The sequence below is a fragment of the Sturnus vulgaris genome, chromosome Z, assembly GCF_052056855.1.
Source record: "Sturnus vulgaris isolate bStuVul1 chromosome Z, bStuVul1.hap1, whole genome shotgun sequence".
NCBI classification, from domain to species: domain Eukaryota; kingdom Metazoa; phylum Chordata; class Aves; order Passeriformes; family Sturnidae; genus Sturnus; species Sturnus vulgaris.
The window spans coordinates 37,076,943-37,099,876 of NC_142283.1; the positions used below are offsets into that span (position 1 = coordinate 37,076,943).

Below are 22,934 nucleotides of genomic sequence, written 5' to 3' on the forward strand. Positions count from 1 at the left end.
AGCTGAGTTAGTCAAAGCTACGCTTGAAAAACAAGATTTCAGCTGACCTCCAAGGAGTACTGGGACATTCCTCGTTTCCAAGAGTGAGTTTGTAAGTATAGTGAAGTAGTTTTGATCTCAAGTGATGCTTGTAGTTTGGCCGGGGGTAGGATCACTTGGGTTGTATGATATCTGAAACAAAGATGTCTCTGGAAGTGGAACCATCTGCATTATTATTATCTTGTGGGAGTAAATATTTGAGTTAAATTGGCATAGCATTACTGTATGCCATGGAATATCTGACATTGTATTAGTGTCTAATGAGGCAAATAGCTAAACGCAGAACTATACACACCCTTGAAAGCATGAAGAAAATATGTAGAGGGGGGAAGGGGTAGGGAGCTCCTATAGTTAAAGTTTTATAATGGTGGCTTATCAGGCTGTAGATCTCGGAGAGAACTCGAGTGGGAATTTATGATAGAATCAGTTTTACTTTTACGACTATGCTTTGTTTTGAGGGGAACTAGCAGTTGTGTCTAATCTTTCTCCTTATTACAGGGTAGTGGGATTGGTTACGATGTCTGTTGCTGAGTGTGGGTGATTGGTAAGTTTAGGGGTTTCCTTTGTGTTTTTAGTGCTGGTTATGGTTTACCTTGGAGGAATGTCGGTAGTGTTTGTCTATTCGGTGTCATTGGTGGCAGATCCTTACCTGGAGGCTTCGGTTGACTGAGGGTTTGTTGGATGTGGTCTTGGAATGGGCTTGGTTTTTGTGGTGGGGGCTGTTACGGGGAGAGTGTTTGTGTTGTTGATGGACACCTCCACTGCCTTTAACTAAAAACATTTATGTGTAGTGGAAACACAAAACTTCATCAGAAGCAATTGGAGCTCCCTGTAAATGAAATGAGTCCTGCAAAACCAGCAATCTACAATAACTGTAAATCTTTTGAGTAAGTCTGAATGCTATCTATTTAATGAGAAGCTCTACTCCTCAGGAAATACCCTTAAATCACAATACCTGAATCAAAGTATCTGAATCACACTCAAGCCTTTGAATATTTTACTTTCAGATACATTAATTCCTTTGTGTTTTTTGTTTTAGAAATCAAAAGAAAAAAACCATTAACATATGTGAAAGTAAAAATGGTGGCAATCAGGGCAATACAAACATTACTCAAAGTGAAAAGTGCTGGTTTAGCAGTTCAGACTATGACATATTTTAGGTTAAATGCAACTTCCCCCAATGTGTATAACAGGAATTAGAATAATATTCCCTTTCTCTTTTTCTGATCTTGACTATTTAAACTATGTCTTGGACTTGGTGTTACACAGAAAATGCTGATCTGTCCTGAAATCTGTAGGAGACACCCTGTTAGTCTGTAAGGGAAACTGAGCATCTCAACTACATATGAGACAAGTCAGGCCTGACTACTTTTCTTAGCACACCTAATAGATTTCAGTGTTTTCTCTTCCACTTCACTTGCCAAGCTTTGTCCTGTTTCTAAGCCCTCTGTCCTGCTGGCAGCTTTAATACATGGTCTTTCTGAATGTGACAGTAAAATAATGAGTCAAGCCTTACCATTGGTGTCTGTGATGGTAACACTGGCTTTAGTACTGTCATTTCCTAGCTTGCTGCTCACTCTGCATATGTACTCCCCAGCGTCGGCCAACGTGGCTCTGTAAATGTGAAGCTCAGAGTATTTCCTGTGAAATCAGAAAAAAACATATAAACATCTTGTACTGGAATAACAGTCACTGCTTCAACTAAAGCACTTTTTTCCACACTCCTTTCAACAGAGAGTCTTGTCTTCCATTCTTCCTGACAGATCAACACTATCCAGGCTTGAAAGAAGTCGGGAGAATAAAAAGAACCTCTTACAGGCCGCTGGAAAACAGGCATATTGATGAACCCAAATGAAGATACTTGCTTATGCTTTTCTGTATGAGAGAAGTCTTTGCTCCTAAAGGAAATCTGGAAAACAACCATCCAACAACCATCCTCTCTCAGCCAAATTGTTAGCTGTCCAGATGCCACTGAGATGGGTGTAATATTAAAATAGACTACCCTTCATTATAGGTTCGTATTACTAGTAGTAGAGTTCTGGGTAAGTACTGTAGTTCCTAACATCTGACTAAATAATCATGAGATCAGAACACACCACACTCTGTAACAACCTCTGAAGCCCCAATAGTAAATCATTCTCCAGAGCTAACAGAAAAAAACATGGGCAGGAACACAACTTGCATGAAGCTACATTTTGTTCCTGGCTTAGAGATGTAATTTAATCAGTCTCCAAGGTTTTAAGATTAGATTTTCAAATGCAGAACTCCTGCCTACCCATTAATTTTGTAGGAACATATTCTGGTGTCATTCATGGGGTCCCCAACTCACAGGATGGCAGTAATCCCATTATCTAGACTGCAAAGAATGACTAGCTTGGGGAAAATGCACACATTACATTAATGCATACATTACTGCTGCTCCCAGTTACTGTTTAAAAGAAGTACTCTGGGGAAGTTTCTGCTTGACACAAAACCTGATCTACAGAATACTGTTACTCAGAGTGCATGAACACTGGCTTCCTTAAGCTGGCCCACCCCAACTTGAAGGGCTGCTCACTCTAGAAGCTCATTGACCACCATGACTGCTGAGCTAAACTGTGCTTGGGGAGTTGCTTTGCTTAAGCACTGCCATGTGCCCCAGCTCTGTGCAGAAACCACAACGGGTTACCCCTTCTGCAAACCACTGAGCAGGGCTTGGTTCACACCACAAACAGGTCTGTGGCAGCAGTGTGGGCTTCTGAAGCAACCAAAATGTTCAAAGTCATTTTTCAACACATCCTTGTGAAGCACCCCTATTTCCATCACGGGACACTATCCCATCTGCTATCTGCTATCCAAACATCTGCTTATTGGCAGCTCAGCCTTCCATGCCTCTATGTGAAACTCCTACTGCTGAGGAGTCAGCCCTCATGGAATGAAAGCAGTGTGCGAGGTGGACCCTTCTCTTCCAGAAACCTCCATCACAAGAGTTTCCCCCATGTCCTGTAAGAAGACTGCTGTCTCGAGCCCACAGAGCTTGCAAGAGCGAGGAGCAGTCAGGCTAGGATTGGCAATTTACTCAGGTTTTCTCAAATGGTAAAGAAATGAATAGCTGAGTATTTGGGCTCTCTTCTCAGGAAATGCTAGGAGCCCAGTTCCCAGTGCTGAATTAATTAACTGGGCTGCACTTCAGATGGCATACAAGAACAGACTTGAACTCGTGGCAACCACGAATACATGAGAAAAAAGTGGTAAAGGCACTGACAGAAACGTCCAAAAGCTGAATGCTACTCTATCTCTGTGTCAAAATTTTGCACCTGACTAACAGCTATGCTTACACAACAGTAAAAGTGGCTTTTTAATTTGCCTGCCAGCCTTCCTTCTTCACAGCAGCCTGTTGAGGGCTTGACCAGAACATCGTGTGGTATTCCGCACCACCTAACAGCTTGTATGGACATGTGTTATTTCCTATATTGCAACAGGTTATCTCTCAGCCATACTTGCAGGTACTTGTCTAGATAGGGAGCAAGTTGTAGCCTTAGGAAGGCAATGCAAAGAGGCTTAGTGTTTTTAAGAATTCCCTGTAATCCAGTGAAAAGGAAGGAATAAAAAAAAAAGTGGCATTTTAATACGGACACCCATTGTATACTTGCAGCAGTCCTCTCCATACATTAAATAATATTGATGCAAACCACTTTTGTGGCCTGATTGGCTTTGTGAAGAGACTTTTTGCCCTGCACATTTATTTTTATTATTTTTGTTTTACTTGATACACATGGGAAAAGACAAGGAATTGTGTCTTCCTTTTATGATTTTATTTTTATATTAAAATAGGTGAAGCATCAATATTTCTTATAAATCCATCTCTAACAAGCCAAATTTACTCTTGGTTTTAGATAAAAACCCTGTAAGGAGTTTTGTCTCTGAGAGCAGGAGAAATAATATGAATATTTATAGCCTTAAAAATATCATTGAGAGGCATTGGGACAGAATTCAAAACAGTCAGAGCAGAAGATGACTCATTAATGGCTGTAAATGAAGCAGTTTCCTAGCAATGCAGTACTCCAACAGTACTGACTTAAAGCCCCTGATAAGGAATTTTGTTTTCAATGGCTTGTCCTTTTCTCAAACTAAACCATGCTACTCCAAAAAATGCCTCTCCCTGTAAGACTGGCTTCTGCTTTAGCAGAATCTTTAGCTCATAGCCACTATGACACTGCTGAGATTGTATTCATACATGAAGGGGAAAGAAACACATCTGCAGAATGCAGTCCCAGCCCACCTTATCTGATTGCTTGAATTCATTTTGCTTCCAGCCTCCATCTGTCATCCAGAATTGCCTGTCTGCAGGCAAATATCCAGGCTAAGCTTGGATGAAGCTCAAGGTACAGGGCACTTACACATAAAGTTTCCTTGTACACTTCTGCACCCAAAGCCATCATCTAGAAGTGGCAAATGCCTTGTCTCTGTCACGAAAAAAACCCTGATAAGGGAGTCTCTCTATGTGTAATGAAGAGCACCTGACTTGTACAGGACACTGCCCAAACCAACAATGCACAAGTCTCACCTGCATTTGAAACCAGAGAAGGAAAACGAAATGCTATCATTTCAGGAGACAGCCATGGGAAAGTTAGCTAGTAGGTGAAAAGCTCTTGTCTGGGGTCTGATTTTTTCTGAATGTCTACTGTCACAAAGAGATAGCTTAGAGCCTGGGCACACAAATCAACCAATCATGGCCTCATCAATCATCAGCAGAAACTCGCTGACTGCATGCTCTTACTCTGACAAATTTGAGGTAAAAGTGAGTGCTTTAAATGCATTTCATTAAAAATTAAAGTCATCCAGTTTCTCTTGACTCTCCAGTGTAATGAGAAGGAATACAGCCATTTAGTGTGATTCACCTGCCATACTGTCATAGAAATAGAAATCAGAGTAGTTTGGATTGGAAGAGTCCTTAAAGATCGTATAGCTCCAAACCACTTTCCACGGACAGGAACACCTTTCACTGGATCAGGTTACTCAGAAAGCCCCACCCTGCCTGGCTGTGAACACTTCCAAGGATGGGGAATCCACAACCTTTCTGTGCAATGTGTCAGTAAAAACTCACAGTAAACGCCCACAGTAAAAAATGTCTTCCTAATAGCAAATCTAAAACTACCCTCCTTCAGTTCAAGGAGACTCCCCCTTGTCATGTCAATCCACATCCCTGTAAAAAGTCCATCTCCAGTCTTCTTGCAGTCCCCTTTAGGTACAGAAAGGTGCTGTAAGGTCTTCCCAAAGCCTCCTCTTCTCCAGGGTGAACAGTCCCCACTCTCTCACCTGGCTTCATAGGAGAGGTGCTTCAGCCCTGTGATCAACTGCTCTTCTCTGGACTCACTCCAACAGGTCCATGTCCTTCTTGTGTTGGGGGCCCCGGAACTGGACTCAGTAGTCCATGTGGGGCCATCACATGCTGGGGCTCTGCACTCTCTGAATCACCCACCCTGAAACTATCCAAGGGAACTTAGAGGAGTGAAACCATTGGACGTGCAAAGCAGTCTTTGGAAGGCTTAGCTTTGAGGAAGCCTGCATTGCCACAGGGTTTTCTAAACTCTTAAAATACTAAAAAAGGCAGCATCTGCTCCACTTTGGCAAATCCTTTGATCCAGTACTGTTCACACTGGCCACTGTGTCCAAAATCTCCAGGCTGATGTATTATCTTTTCCTTGCCTAGTTCAGGCGTCAAGATAAGGTCTTAGTTTTCAATTGCTGACAGACATTTCATCAAACTACCAGATATTCTGCAGTTTGATAAAAACCTAAGGCAATTTAGCTTTAGCTCTGGATATGTAACCAAACAAATGAAACCTTTATTTTTATTACAACAAGCACATTTTATTCTGCCTATTATACATAAAAAGAAGGGTGAGTTATTGCAAAATACTACATTGACAGAAATCAGTGGCCATTGGGTACTAAAATAAACTTTGTGAGCTCTTTGTAAATATGTTAGAAAGTGTTATTTTCAAGTATTTGGATTGAAGATGTCAGTAAGGCTGTGGTATTCTGCATATTAACAGTTGTTCAGAAACACAGCCTACTTTTTATGTAGCCATTTGAACTTTAAAACAAACATGAATCCCAGACAGTTTATCAGCTACTCTAACCTTTGTATTTGATGCTTCTCAAATTTGGCAATAGTAAAAAATTCACACTAAAATGCTTGTGTAAAAATACAGAAGCATATGAACATGACAAACACTTATCAGTATGCTTCCTGAAAACAAACAGAACGTAAATGGGAAAAAGAAACTCCTTGATCTCTGATATTCCTCTGATTTGCAATGGGATCTTTTCAACGTGGCTTTGCTTGCTGAAAGGTGCATGTCTTTTTATGCGTTCATTTACACTGCATTTCTCCCCCACTTCTTTAGCTTTACAATCGTGTCTGTCCCACTTTTTATCAAAATAAAATCTATCTTCTCTTAAGCTGTTCATTTCTACTCAGTCCCTAATGCACAGATGAGGAGCAAAATGAAATGGCAAAGCAATGACACGTCCCCAAACTAAAATGTCAAAGTAGGAAGGCAGAGAAAGAATATCCTTCAGATGTCAGCAGACATCCCTTGTCTTTTCCTTTTTTGTACTCTATATCTAGTGACTTTCATGTCTCTAACTGGAAGTGCTTCTCCATTCCACACTGACATTTCTAAAACACAAGAGAGAAATTCCAACTGTGCATGGTATCATTGTGACTGGGGAAGCACAAATGTGTGAAGTACAGGTCAAAGCCTGCACCCTGTCCACTTATGGTGAGTGAAGATGATTTCATATTTCTCTTTCCAGAAAATGGCACAATTTTAATCTTTTTCATTATATATCTTTTGGGGAAGTTTAAACACTTCTTGGCACATCAAGCTGAAAAAGAGTCTCACACCTTCCACATCCATCAATATCAAATCAATAGCTATCAGTTTCCCTTCTGACAGCTCCTCAAAGCTTTTTGGGGGCAAAAAAAACCCACAAAGATGTGAGCTGGCAAAAGGCACTTCCTTGATTCAATGCTGAACTGGTGACGTTCAGCCTCAGAAAGTGAAATCCTAGCCCCAGTGAGTTTGGTCAATCAGCATCAGCCAAAATGCAAGTGGAGAAAATACTGATTGCCCCTCACATGCAGAACTGTGTTGCTGGGAAAGCTGAGGGCTAGGCTCTGATCTGAACATTTTCTTTACAGAATAGACTGAAAATACAACTCTGAGGGAGACATATGGCTCTGCAAATGAGTCCAGACAATTTGCCAGGCTATCTGCCACCTGGAACAGCTCCATCTCGCAAATGCTGGAAGGAGACATCACAGGTTCCTTCTTGACATCTGTGCGACTGTGGCATGGGGGCTGTGGGGATGCTGCTCTGTCCTTCTTCATGTTTCACCTTGTGCCCCAGGCTGGGGTACAAGAAACTGCCAATGATGGTAGGATTTCTGAATTTTAACCCGAATAACTCTAAAAAGTCAAATGTCTATTTGTTTATGCTTGTTTCATCTAGTGAGGTGAGCCTTGACACACTGAACACCTTGGGAAGAAAAGCCTCTTGCAGAGTGCATTCCTAACCTTCTGTGTCTTGAATGAAGGGAAGACATGGCATGGTGCACCAGAGAGCTGCCCTGCCTACTGAGGGCAGAAGAGAGAGTTGAAGGACTGTGTTCAAACAGATTTTCATAGCTGGTGACAAAAACACCTTTTTAATCTAAACAGCAAGTTAGAAACAAAAGAGAAAAAGCCTTCTCCTGTCTCAATGCAGTAACAGCATTGTGTAGTTTTCCCCTGCAGGAACAAGGCACCAGTCGATCTTCTGGCACTGGTCATCAGTCACATGTAGGGGGCACTTACCACCAGACAGAGACAGGATTTGCACGCTTTGCTATTCGTCTGACATCTGCTACACCAGTGCCTTGTTCTGCAAGTGCAGGAATGCCCCTGGTAAAGGACTACTGCATGCTTGCATAACAGATTCAGAGCTAATGAGGACAGCATTCAGCCCTTCTTAAGGACTAAACTGCTGGAAAAGAAAATCTCCAAAATATTTCAAAATCTGCAATCCTTTGATGATTTTAAGTGTTCTTTGATTTTAGACAATAAACAAAAGGTACCTCTATTCTTGTTAGCAGTCTAAAAATGTCTTGTCTCCAAGGTTTGCTGGTTAAAATCATAGCCTTTGGTTATCAAAAAACAAATAGGAATTGAAAAGCAAAAATTAGTTATGAAATATTTATACAACACTCACAGTTCATTCGTACTTTCAGGAACAATAATAACGGTTTCTGTTTTCTCAGATTTTCTTCCTCTGTAATTAATAGCTTTCAGCTTTGTGTCACTGCATTTAACAACCTCAGTGCTTGTGTTCTGGTGAGCATCACTTCCCAGCCCTCCCAGCCCCACTTGAAAGATATTACTTTGTACTTACTTTTGTTTTTTCGGGATCTTGATATTTTCCGGTCTGTTTTTTTTTGTTATTTCCTTCCCATTCTTTAACCATTTGAATCTGAGCGCAGGATACTCTGAAGTGGTTTCACACCTTAGCACTAGCTTCTGACCCACAGCAGCCTCTTGGTTTTTCATTTCCTTCAATTTGAGGGGCACCGCTAAAGAAATAAAAGAATGTGCTGGTGATTAGACCATTCTCCAAAGGGAAAACACTGCTTACTCAAGTTGAGCTAGGCAGGCCATGGAGAGAAAACCCCAACCAGAAAGCAATGCTTCTACAAAAAACACCTGAAAAACAAGGATCTGTACCGTCCTTAAAACATAAGGGCACATTTAATGGCATCCTACTTTGATGCTTTGGAGCTCTCCTACGACAGTTTTACAACTTGGAAGCCACAGCGAGAACCAAAGTGCTGGTTCTGAACACAGCATGGAGCACTAACAACATTATTTGATTGTGTGCACCTAGGCACAAGACAGCAAGCACACTGTGGCAGGCACCTCTGACTGGTAATGCAGAAAGGCAAAGGGAGGGCATCTTGCTGCTTTACTAATTTCAATTGCTATGAGTCATGGGCTGCCCAACGGCTCCAGGTGCAACTAGTCTGACAGGGAGTTAAAAACAGAAACTCTACAGCCTCCCTCACCTCAGGGAAAGGCTTTTGCTCCAGCCAAACATTATAACCCACACCATACACCTACCTCAAACCTCATCTTGGCCATATCCTTTCCCTGAGGCAAAAGACAACAGGCTTGGAAGCCCATCAACAGAATCAATATCAATTAAGGGTATTTTGGACCCAGAAGGGGACACTGCATTGAAAAGGCTCGGCCAACACACTGTAAGGTTCCAGCTGATGCATCTCAATTTCTACTGTGTCGTAGCAATAACGTTTCTTGTATGTGTAAACCTCCAACCATTTCAGGCTTTCTAAGTTACAGACCTCTAATATTCCACACAAGTACCGGTCTTTGAGCACAGGCTTTACAAGAAGATGCAGTCCCCCTGTGAGATGCTACCCTTCATTTGACCCTGTGCTTTAGCTGTGCTCCGTTACTGTGCTCCAGCGTATAGGTAAAACACCTATAATTGACCTTGCTTCCCCTAAGATGATGCCTTTACCACACAAGTGGGGAAGGCTAATATGGGCTACTGCAGCTGGTCTGCTGATGGGTGATAGCCTGTAAGTCCATCCTAGCTCAGCTGTGCCTCGCCTGAGCCTCCAGGGAGTCACTGTGGCTGTGCAGTGCCTCCAGCTACAGGGCATTTTGTTTCTTCAGCAACTGTAATATTGTCCGAGGACAGAAATGGCCATCGTGGTCAAATGATTCTCCATAACATGCAGGCCAGGAGCACTCAAAGAGACACCAAAAAGTTCCCAACAGAGTCCTGTGCAAGAAAATGCCCTAACAAGCTGGATGCTCCTGATTATTCTTTGATATTTGCTCCTTGTGTGTTTGTGGAGAGTTGCTGACATCAGCTGCCCCTAATTACTATTCCAATAAGACAAAAAAACAAGCAGCACACCATCATAACCATAATTATGAGAAGCCTAAATAAAGAACTGATATGCACATGTCCAATTAGTGGGTGACTGTTGAAGGCAGCAGCTTGGCCTGTCCCACATGTAAGGCAGCCTTTCTCACCCCAGGAAAGCACAGGGAAACCTTTAATTTCCTGAAAACTGAGCCTAGCACAATATAAACAGTGGTGTTTGGGAAAATCTGGTCTGCAGTGAGTGACCAAATTACATGATGCCTGCTGTGACAGCAGCAGAAGACAGAAAATGGACAAAGTAGCCTTCCCTAGTTAAAAAACTTCTAATTAACAGGAAGGTGACAACTTTTTCCATGCACCTCTGCTGGTGTGGACAACAACTTTCTGGCAGGAAGTGTTCTAGACATCAGCAAAATGACTGAGGAGACTTCTCTGGGAATGGCATACATGGATGTTGTATACACAGGGTAGGAACGTCTGTCAGGGTGGCACTGGGATGGATCAGGTAAAGGCCCAGTATTTCATGACGAGAAAATCTTTTCATATGTTGGTTTCCATTTTCTCCCACTGCCCTGGATAATTTTGGAAATTTCAATGTGTTCTCAAAATGCTATGAAAACAACTTTTGATTTCGGAAAAACAAGTGCCCACACACCATCCTGAAACCAATATGTTTAAATACATGCACTTTTATAAGTGTGTGTTTGTATATATGTACACATTTATATAAGAACCATTGTAAATATTGTCTGAATATAAAATGTTAGGTTTTTAAAATAATAGTATTTAAAACTTCCAATAAAAATAATTCGCATTAAGTGAGAGCCTTACTACTGAGGCTTGTACTAATAGTTTCATTCTGTCATTAAAGAGTTAAAGTTATAGCCTTTTGGTCTCTACGTAAGAAAAGGAGCTGCAGAGGTTGGAAATACAAAGGCAATATTCCTTATTTTACCATATTTCACTTGTTATAGTCCTAGTCTGTGTCTTGCATAAATTAAAAGCACCACCGCAATTGCAAGGATAAAAATTTTTGTGCTGAGGACTTCAACTAGTTATTGACTATTCTTTCAACATAGCAATGTGAAACTGGGAATAAAAGAGAGATGCCATTTTGTTCCTGATTTTAATTTTAATTCAATATTATCTGCACAAAATGACTTGCAGATTTTTTCTCCATCAGAGCTGTCAGTGAGAAAAAGAAAAGTGTTAAATTAATATGCTCAACTCTTGCCATAATTCAGGAGTTACCGGGAAACATAAAAGAGGATTTAATCAATGGCAGTGACCCTCACTAATTCACAGTAACTCGCTGTCCAAGCATGCAGGCTCTCCAGGGAAAACACTAAAAGCTGTTCACAGACATGACAGAAAAGAGATTGTTTCTCGGGTTTTTTTTTAATTCTTTTTGTTTACACTATGTTTGTTTCCTTTCAGTTGCAGTTTTGCAAAAGTTAATCAAACCTGCTAGGCATATGAGAAAGCTTGTGCTGATAAAACTACAGCATTGTACACTTGGATCATGATCAGCTACAGCTTCCACTGTTGTAAGAGGTAGCTGACTTTCATCACAGTCTGTGTGCCAATTCTACAGCGCGGGTAAGACAGGACCTTGTCTGCAGGGTAAAAATGCTTTTAGAAGAGACTAGACATGGTTCCTCCTGATACTACCCTCCCCTTGCCTCTTTACCCCTTCCCCCTTTGTCCCCTCAGCATCTCCTGCCAGCTTGGCTCCTTTCCACCTCTCCTTGCTGTGCCTGTCACGCAGGATGGCTCCTGCCGCCGGCGAGGCTTCTGCCCACTGTGTGAGACTGCCCATGGCAGGCAGGAAGGGCAACAAAAACACTTCCTGCATTTCCTACATGTAGATGGAGGTTGAAGTGCCAACAGGGACACAAGGACTCAGTAAAAATGAAAATGGAAGGGAGCATCACAGCATTTCCTACAGGTCACTATGTAATAGGGCAGTGCCTTTGTGAGCAGCTCTGGTATGGCAGCAGCAGAGCCCTTACACATGCCATCCATCACAGAATGACAAGGGCCAGGGAGCAAAGAGAACAGACAAATCCTGAAGAGAAACAGCATAAACTAAGTGTGGAAGTACCCTGAAAGAGGAGCTGCTTGAATGAAAGATGTGGTGGGGCATCAACTTTATCTGTATTCCTTGTGCCAAAATGCGGTAGGGCCTCACATCTAATAGTCAATTAGACACACAGAAAGGCACCCAGGCTTCTCACACTACCCAGTCAGGATGTCTCTCTGTGACCCATGGACCTCCCCTGCTTTGACAGACTTTCTAAGAAAGCAACAAGGGTGATAACAGCAAGGGAACACAAAGCAGTGGAGCAGTTGTGTCAGCAAAAGCCCCATACAGTTGGAAGGGTTTAACAGCAAAAGCAAGCAAGGTGTTAGAGCTTTCTTTATTAAGATGGCTTGAATAGCTGTCATTTTGTTAGCAATTTTTTTTTCAGAAACTTATGTCTGCTGGCCTGCATAATATCACTGAAGATAAGGAACATGAATTTCCATATTCTCTCTGCAAAAGACTCACTGATAATGTATGAGTGCAGATAACTTCTTCTGCCCGGACTTGTGAGTTTGGCAAAGAACATCAATCTCCTCACTTTCAGTGCTTGATTGTATAGTTAATCTGCATGGAAGCTCAACACATTGAACAAATTAAACAGGAAGCCTGCAAAATATTATCACACAACCACACTCAGCTGAAATTCCATGAGTGGTTGTTTTTATTTCCCTGTCTTTTCTTTCCCCAGGAAGGTGCAAAGCCTTTTGAGAGCCGGAGCACAGGAATGTATTAGGCATGCTTGCCAGTAGGCACATGTGCAGAGTTTGCTGCATAAAATTGTGACCAATAGTTTGGTGAGTGGTAATAGGAGCCACAGGAATAACACCCATTGCCTTGGCCTCAGACTTACTGTCTTTTTGTCTCTTTTTTTTTTTTTTTCTTTTCTGCATAATGCTCAAGGCAGGGAAGTAATGCAGGACAAATTGTATTATTTCCAAAAGCCTTCTCCCATTGCATATGAGATTGTAATCAAGGTCAGGCTTACCATCAGCAGACCAGGTTTTCTAAACATATAAGATGCCCTTTAAAACATATACTGCTCCTGCTCAGACAAAAAGCCTCCCGCAAAGCCCCCAAACCCCTAACCAAACAAATAAATAAAACCCCCAAGCCAAACAGCAACAAAAATCCACAAACAAATGAATAAACAATTAAAGCCCACAAAAATTTGCATTGCTTCTCTTGGTTTTAATCCTCCTGTTATTCTCCAGGCAACATTTGAATTCTGAATACTTTTCAAAATCTGACTATTTCCTGCAAGCATGCTGAGTCTCTGTACAGATTACCTACATGATAAAACACGCTAGGTAATGATAAGAGATAATCCCAAATACCCAGCTCTCCAAATTACCAGAGTAACTGAACACAAGCTGAAGGACTGAAAAAACCAAACAAATAATTTAGCTACTTAATGGGAGTTTCTGAATTCTTTTGAAAATACTGCCAGATACATTTCAGCTTTAGGTCTTGGTATTTGTGTCTGTGCAGAAAAGCAAAAGAAAAATTGCAGATCTGACATTTGTCTTGAACTACACATAAAATCATTTATTCTAGTGATGCTAACATGAAATTTTACAGAACTTTTAGGTATTGCAAAGGCCAGAAGAAAGGGGAATACAAAAGGAATGGCTAGAAACATGGTCAGGAGCCAGGAAATAGAGCAATATAGAGATACAGCACTACAGCCATGCTCTTTAAACAGTGGAACAGCATGGAAGCAGCAAATGCCTCCATAAATCAGAATGACTACTTCCAAAAGCCAATCACAAAGCCAGCTGCTAATCTGATAACCAGGTTTAGGAATGACAGCACTGAAGTCTCACTTAGTCCTGTCAAAGTAATGCTGCACCAACAAACCCACAGATCTCTGCCTAAAATATTTGTTTATTTTGCATGAGATCTCTTCAAGTGCATGCTCTGTCATGCCAGCGTTCACGGATATTTACCCCTAGCCATGAAACTGCTCTGTGAGCTGGCATTAATCTTCTCTGTGTTCTCTCTGTCACAAGGCCAGTAAACCCCATCAATAAGAGTACCACGGGCCAATTCATATCACCTTGGGAAGGCAGGATTTTCAACAGGACACTGAAAATGGGCATATGGAGTAGGTCTCACTCCTGCCCCCCCACTTCCACTCAACAAGGAAAAAGCATCTTCAGTAGAGTGAAAAAGGATGGTAGTGACAAAACAGCAAGTCTAGAAGTATTGTGTCCAGGAGGAAAGCCTGAGAGCACCCATTTATTCACTGTAACATGATAATGACATTCTCCTGCAGACACTCAAGATATCAGTTTCTGAACTTAGGCCTCCTCAGAGACAGGGAACTGTGTTCAAAGCAAAATGTAGGTTTTGCAAGAGAAGCTGGGGTGTGAGCAAGTGCCTAACCTAAAGATTATGATTTAAAGGTCAACACTTAATTTATTTACTGACGATTGTGTCTGCGGGAACACACGGCCTGATTACATTAAGCACTCTCTCCTGTGATTCTCAGTGCTTCAGCTGACTCCAACCGGCTGCATCCCTGGTAAGCTTTGGTGATCCTCTTAGACACTGTCAATACAAAAACCTGATCATACAGACTGAAAACACGGGACAGTGTAAAACAAATATAGTTGATATCCAAAAAGTGATTCAGGGAAAACGGCTTGTAAAGTTGATGGAAGAATCTGCAGGTCCATATTTTACATATCTAAGTCAATAAAAGGGGACTCCAGAATCTCTGCTTGAACACTAAAATTAAACTAATCCAAAGCACACAAATGCTGGACAGGATAAGTCCCACGGACTTCAAGGGGACTTACAAGTACTTAGTAAATTTTAGGGTGGGGTTTTTGTTTGTTTGTTTGTTTGTTTGGGGTTTTTGTGGTTGTTGTTTTTGTTTTTGTTTTTCACATGAAGCCATTTTTGATTTAGGAGCTGAATTTCAGGATTGCAGATTTAAAGAAGTTAGAGTCAGGTTGTGTACCTTGAAGTCAGATGAAAGAAGGAAGGTGCAGTTTGCTACATCATACACATATCTCTCTAGTTTGCTCTCTAATATTAAGCACTAATTTCTACCTTTTCTTGAAAAAAAGCGATTCAGTAAGTCACCAAACAGAAGGCAGTGAAGCTGATAGAACCATGTAAAAGCAAAGGCTGCAACTACACTGTTAACTCCTCTGGGTCTAAGCCTTAGCTTTATGGCCAGAGCTGTAAGGTTCAGCAGAGCACTGGACTGAGAAGCATGGAAAATTTAAACTTTGGGTCTCACTTTGTACTTACTTGTGTAAGTACATTGGTGTGTCCTAAGATCATGTTGGGAAGAAAAAAACCTCAAAAAATGGTATAAATTCAGAGGTTATTTCTCTGCATTAATGATGAAAATCCAGTTCTTTGGCAACTCCCTTTTTTTTCCTCTTTTTGGTAGAATTTACTTTAAAAAATAGATTCCTTAGAGCTTTAGCCTTTCAATCCAGGGTCTCAAAAGTGCTGCAGCCATCTCCTGCTCTCCCTCTCACATTTCATATTCTCTGGCCCACTCTTGTTTTGACATCATCAGAAAACACAGAGACTTCTGTGTCAAATCCTGTAAGCTTTTCAAATCCTATGAGCTATGTTATATTTTGTAACTATTGTTTTTATCTCTGGCCTCTTGTTTCTCCCCCCTTTCAGCATTTCTGCACCATGCTCTTTCTCTTCACACTCTTCCAGCAAAGCTGGGATTCTCACATGCAAAGGACATGAGTCATTGCTTTTTTCTGATCCCACAGAAGCCCATTTTTGCTTCTGGCTTACACCATTTTCTTGGCTTTGTAGCATTTTCTGATTCTGCAACACTTCCACTTCACAGACAAAGTGTACCATGACTCAGCCAATAAATTGCCCAGTGCAGATCTATCCATGGCAGGCTTTTACATGTCTAAAAATCCTCCTCCTCCTGAGGCTGTGGAAGTCTTAAGAAAAGGAATAACAATACACATCCAGCAACACTGCTGGCACACTTTTACATCCCTGGTCAGAGATATTTCTCATTGAGTATGGCACTACTATTGTCCCTACTCCACCAGTGAGAGCTCAGTCATATATGTATAGGAGAAACATCAAGCAGAATCTTGAATGTCAGACACTGCTACAGTCACAGTATTCACATAAGATTTCCCAGTATTAAAAGCATTTTCCATGTTAAACACGAAAATCAGAAGGACCTGCTGTCCATAAGTATGTCCTATTAAAAAATGATAAAACACAGGGAATAGGGAGTGCCATGGCAGGTGAAATACAACGGAAATGGTGGTCAGAAGGCAATTCCCAGAACGTGGAATGAAGATTATCATAATTGGTTACCATAATCACCTTCCCCTGCATGGGTTCACAAAGCTAATCACTGCCACTACCAATAAGGACACATGAGTAGTCTGAGTTTAGGGATATAACCACTGGAATGAATAATTAGCATACAGGAAGAACCAAGATGGAATTCTCCAAAACAACTGACTCCCTAAAGATCCAAACAATCTTCCTCTCACAAAGTTCACAGAGAGGCCAACACCTTTCATAAATTGGATGAGAAAATCTCCGGATATCCCAAGGCACAATTGGAAGCTTAGGAGGTTCATTTGTCCACTTTTGTTCCTCCCTGCAAAGAACCACTCATCCATGTCGAAATTTTGAGGTGGGAAGGTGGAAAACCTAAGCTGAAACCTGTCTGCTGGCTTGCCTGACATGAGGAGAAAGAAAATCAAATCACAGAATTGAATTTGGGAAAACCAAAATTAATTGGAGCATCAAAATGAAGAAGTTGCTGTTACATTACTGGCTGCACAAAGTATTTACAGCAGTGTGAAGAATTTTGAAACTTTCAATGCATTGATTTGCTTATGCACAAGTCAAACTTAACACTGTGGGTATGATTCCTCATTTGCCACTTTACTTCCCCTCCTCTTATTTAAATTCTTTGTGGTCAGCTCTCCTAGCAATACTCCCTCTCTAGGACTTGTGTGGGTGTTCAGCATACGCTGTAGAAAGATGCAGGCCTACAAAAACATCTGTGTACTAAAAGACTGCACAAATTGAAAAGCAACAGTAGTTCTTCCACTGCAACGTCAAACGTTTTCTAATAATTTTCTTCTGGTGTTAATCACAGACAGAGCAGAGGACCCATCCCAGCTATACAACAACTGACAATTTAATGTCCCCTGCCTCTACCTGCCTTAATCTCCCCATGGTAGAAAAGGAATGGAGTTATTACTGGTGCCTCTGTTCCTAACTCAATTTGAAATATGACTGCTTTTGCACCTGCATGCTAAAGGAAAAAGGAAAAATCACAACGTCTGACAATTCCAGAAGTGACACACTCAAACACCCAAAACAAAAGGACGAGTCTGTTGGAAAAATTTTTCTTCTTTTTTTTTTTTTTTTTTTTTTAACCACAAGGAGTGAAAACCCTTTAGCCAATGAGCCATTTGCCACATTTCAGGAACCAGGGAACCAGATACACCTGGACATTGCAAAAAAATCGTGTGTTCAAACCCAGCTCAGCAAAAATTTAAACATGGCATTTAACGTTATGGACTTGCACAGTAAGCAGAGAGATCTCATCATGTACCTTTCAATATAATTTACTTCCAACATACTTGAACTCCACATTTATACTCTGCAGCTATGGCAAATCAGAAATGGGAACTGCAGTGAAAAGGAAGCACTTATGTCACAACTGTTTGAAAATACACACGCTATCTTCAGACAAATGAGAACTTAAACAATATTCTTATAAATAGTGATAAATGCTTGTAATTGGGAACAGCCTGCAAAAACACATAATTGAAAATCTCTCCCTTGGCTAAATTATTATACAAGATTAGACATCCTTTTGAAGGCTAGCCTTCGAAAAGTCCATAACCACGTAAATAAAGCGTGCAGATACGTGCCATAGTGTAGCAATCACTGGAGGAAGAGCAAGACAAATTATGCACCTCTGAAATGGTTTTAGACTCTAGACAAAAGTTAAAAAATTACATAGGGAAAATTACTTGGCTTCTTAAAGTATATTCCAGATCAACAGTAAGTGCTGGAATTGCACACTGGGAAATGCATGTGAATGGTAAGTAGTGATCCATACAGGAGGGGAATCTTCACACAAACACAGAACTGTGACACAGATCTCCAGGCCATCAAGCCCAGCCTAGAGATTTTGGTCTGTAACAAGGTAGCCCACGCTGCCAGATCAAAATTTTGTCAAGATCTCTCAATGGCCTTAAAATCTATGAGTACTTGTAAAAGACAAAAACATACATCAAAGAGTTAGTAGTTTTTTAACACTCTAACCCTTGTGATTGGGGCCAGCAGTAGCTTCTGTGAAGGAGGAGTCACAGCTTTTGTTGTAGAATAATGACACTCCTTAAGTAGAAGTCACCAGTGAACCTTGTGGACCAACTCAAATATTTGAAGGGTAGTAAGCAATGTGTCTAATTTACCAAGCCTTATTTCCCAGTCTAGAGTCTTCATTAGCAGAGCAGCATTTATAGGGTAAATTTTAGCTAAAAAGGATTTGGAAAATAAATTCAACATAAGTTCTGAACAGACTGCAAACAAAAAGAAAAAAGGCATGGTAAATCAAGTAAATTCCCTTCCCCCACTACTTTTTTTAAACTTACAAGTGGTTTTTGTGTGTCACAGTTTTGGATAAAATCACACCCTGAAAATTGATTATATCGATTTTCCAGTATCCAGGGCTTTATTTACTATATATGATAAGAACTGAAGGCCCAGCACAGAACTAAGATAAGATTCAGGCCCTGTGAAAATAAAATGCTTTGTCATTGATTCGTTACAGCTAGACTTTCACCCCAGAAGATGGAGAAATGTGCTACAGATTTACTAAAGGGAAAAAATAGAGACCTTATCTATATCCCAATTTGCAGCGATCTAATTAAAACATAAATCAATTACATTTAAACCAATGCAAAGTCTCACTGTGAACACATTTAAACTGATTTAAAGCTGATTTATGATTAAATTCTCATTAAAATCAATTCCTTAATAAATTAAGTTGAATCAATAAAGTTCTGGATTAAATTAGTCCTAACAGGTCTTTCTAGAGGCAATGCTCTCTCTGCTTCAATAGCATTAAGAACTCTGACTTTAATGACAATGACTTTCTGTGCTAACACTCATACATGCATTCAGCATTCAGGGTAGAATGACATCAATGTGATCATAAACTTCTGCACAAAAGGACTAATCAGACCAATGTCCCATCTCTTTCTTAGCCTCCATTTTGTTTTATTCTCAGGGAAAATAGCCTTGAGTACAATTATTTTTCTACTACTGAGCTGGAGACTTTAGTATATGGTCTTCTGTGGTTTTTCTGTTCTATATAATTTCTATTAGAAGTTTCAGTTTGCTGTAATTCATGCAACAAGAAACTTTCTCTTTGCTTTTACTTCCTATCCAACTTCACCAGCTTCAGTCATGAATGGTGTGGACTGCATACACAGAGCATGCAGCATAAAATGTGCTTTTTTTGCTGCTGAGAAATTACTGAAGAGCACTAACAGAACAACTGCAAATCAATCTGCAGCAAAGCTGCTTTCACAGAGTCACACCCGACCTCAAACCAGTCCAGTACAGGTTTGGACAGGTGAGCTGCAAGGAAGGGAGCCATCTACATAATCCTTACTATAATAACAGAATAGAAAGTCTCACACAGGAGTACCCTGCAACAGCTCCCCAGGAAAAAGTCCAGGTCAGGAAAAGCAACAAGGTTCCCACTCTGTGGTGTTGGTGTCACGCTGCTGCAGCCTGGCAGATTGCTTATCTATTACTTGGAGAACCAGAAATAAAATAAATTCTCCAGCCTCATCACAGCCTCTCTGAAGATACCTGAAGTAAGTAACTTCAAAATCTGTTAGAGGAGGGGCTGCTCCTAATCAGGCATAGAAAGGATGCTTCCCCAAGCTAGATGAGATAAAGAATGAAAACAGGTTCAAATCTCCTTTAGGGGCTATCTGCATAGTGTTTAGACTAATTCTTACACAGTGCCAGTATTTTCCTTCTTTAAAAAGACTTTAAAAAGACTTTTAAAAAGACAAAAGGAAAAAGAGGGAAAAAAAAGGGAAAAAGAGAAAGAGGAAAAAAGAGGAAAAGGAAAATGGAAAAAAGAAAAAAGAAGAAGAGAAAAAACGAAAAAGAGAAAAAAAAAAGGAAAAAGGAAAAAAGAAAATAAGATAAAAGAGTGAATAAAAGAAAAAAGATGAAAAAAGAAAAAAAAACATAACTCCCCAACCAACCAACCAACCAACCAAAAAACCCTCAACAACAAAACAAAAAATTCCCCACAGACCAGTCTTTCATAAACCAAACAAAACCACATTATCCTAAAAAGATGGTATCATGTCAAACTACAATCTAGATTTTCACTGTAAATAGCACACAACAGGCAGAATGCATAACTTTCTCTCCAACTGTGCTGAACTCTAGGGAGTTGCCAGTCATCTCTTTTGTCCATATTTTCCAGAAGACATGAGAATGAATCTCGTATTACACAAAAAAAATCAGAGATAAAAGCATGATCCTAAAAGGGTTTCTAAAAAGAGAGGTTTACAAGGAAAACTTATACAATCCCAGCAGCAGAGCTCCCAGGTGTATTAAGTTTCCTGTAAGACTCAGTCCTGCAAGGTGACATGACAACAGGTAACATGGCTATCTCACAAGAAACGCAGTGGCAGGTAGGACTCACTCTTTGGTACTGTGTAAAAGCTGAGTCTGCTGTTTACCTAAAATAATGTATGCACACACTTTGTCTTTTCTATAGGTGTTTTTTTTTGGTTTTGTTTTGTTGCTGTGGGGGTTTTTGTTTTGCTTTTGTTTATTTTGTTTGTTTTGTTTGTTTGTTTTTGTAACTTCTGGCTATTCTCTCACAGATTGTTCCACTGCACATGAAGCAACACGCACATCTCTGCTTAGAAATGCTCATTTATTCTCTTTTGTCATGAGCTGGACTATGGCCTCAAGTCCACTGAGCAGACCAGGACTCTCTCTTGGGTCTCACACGTTTGGGTATCACAACAGCCGGAATATTCCCTTGTTAATTACAATATGGGATCCTACTAACACACTGGAGGAAAAATACACCCCTGAGGAGATGCAGCAACACGTGTGCTGAAAACTCCTGTGAGTTTTCACGAAGAAGTGATACACCAAACCACTTCCTGATGGACTGGAATCTGGTTGCAGACATGTCCAAATGTCCATTTCAGTTTTCCTTCTGCAAAATTTGTCCCATACTGCAAAGTACACAATAATGAAAGCTATGACAATGAAAGCCATAAAAGATTGATGGAAGAAGCCAAGGAAGAATCACAATAGTATCAGACAACAATGTTCAGAAAAAAAGAACATAAAGGATGACTTCACCACATCTGCTGAAATTTAATATCCTGAGTCCCCCTTCTGGTTGCAAAGGGAATTCTATGTAGGAAGTAATCAGCTGGACACCATTATTGCTAGGAGAAATGGAAACAATTCATGGAGCAAAATACTTTGTAGATGATAAGCATTCTGTTTTCAGAGTATTAACTGATTCTGAATCTATATCTGGCTACTGAAAGATGTCACAAAACCCAATGCCTGAAAAACATAATAAAAAAGCCCAACGCTGAAAGTCTATCATATTTTTCCATTTTAATCACTGTTTCTGGAAAGAATTTAAGGCATATTTGGACTTTGAAAGACGTTATTTCCAGGTCTGATCTTTTTACACTTTACATCTGCTTATTCCATGAACTTCATGAATTTCCAGTAGCAAACGAACAGATCAAGGATTGAGGAAAAGCAGCATTAAATTAGTGTTTTCCTGAAGCCTATGGAACAATCAAGGTATTTGCAATGGAGGAAGAGGAAGTGAGCACACACTGTGTGTCCAGGGATTCTCAGCAACAACTCTGACATGAGTTGAGAGAGAACAGAGGAGGATCTAAATCCAACAAACCACCAACAAAGTGATTGTGTCTGCTGGCAGCGCAGACCTCTGCAGACCTATCCAGGGTTGACGGATACACACCAAATATGGAATATAAAATAATGGAAGCCAAGGTTTCCATACCAAAAAAGGCAAATAGCTTCAGGGCTAGATCATCCTAACCTGTCCAAATAGATTAAAAAAAAAATTTAAAAAGAAAGAAGTTTTTGATTCCTCAGTATTTATCGGTGCTCAGGAGATGGCATTGTTTTTGACAGTACTGAGATGTTTGACAACTGTTTATCCCCAGGGCTCATTTCCTGAATCAAAATATTATTTAAGTAATCAGAGGAAGCACTGAACTCAAACAAGTTTTAACCATGTTTTTCTTTTCTTATACTCCATTCTTTCTTCAGAAAGAAAAAGAAAAGCAAAGGATTGTCACTGGCTTCTAACTCTTATGACACCTTTATTTGTAATTAAGCATAGCCCTTAATTTCGATTTGATAACTCAATTTTCCAAGTTCTGAGGATATTCTATCTCTGTAAGAACAATATAAATTCTTACATTTTCGATTTTAGGCTGGAAAATAATGTGTTACCTCATGTATTAGTTATCTTATTGATTATTCTGCAGAGGGATAGATAAAGATCAAAACAAAGAAAAAGAAAAGGACTTGGCATTAGCTGAATCTACCAGACCCCCGAGAGAGGAGAAAAGCAAGAATTTTATTAAAACTTGTTTTGAATTCAGACTCAACAGGATCACTAAACAAGTAAGTACTAGGAATTACTTTATGAGTCACATTTGAGTAAATGGTTATCACATCCTGAGAAAAGGGAGTCACCTCAATTATAGGCATAGATTGAGAGAGAAAAATACTTTTTTTTCCTGTTTTAACTCTTCTTCAGCAATTTCACTGAGACTTGATC

At 40.3% G+C, this 22,934-nt stretch overlaps 1 protein-coding gene across 6 annotated transcripts in view; it reads right to left on the reverse strand.

The window, feature by feature from the left end:
• Positions 1 to 22,934, reverse strand: part of NRG1 (neuregulin 1) — a 456,687-nt gene that overhangs the window by 139,670 nt on the left and 294,083 nt on the right. For all 6 annotated transcript variants that reach the window (XM_088157370.1, XM_088157368.1, XM_088157369.1 and 3 more), the window contains 2 exons: positions 8,461 to 8,638; positions 1,556 to 1,680 (listed from right to left, as the gene is read on the reverse strand). In XM_088157370.1, coding sequence (XP_088013496.1) covers positions 1,556 to 1,680; positions 8,461 to 8,615 — 280 coding nt within the window. In that variant the 5' untranslated portion in view covers positions 8,616 to 8,638. The remainder of the gene's footprint in view (positions 1 to 1,555; positions 1,681 to 8,460; positions 8,639 to 22,934) is intronic.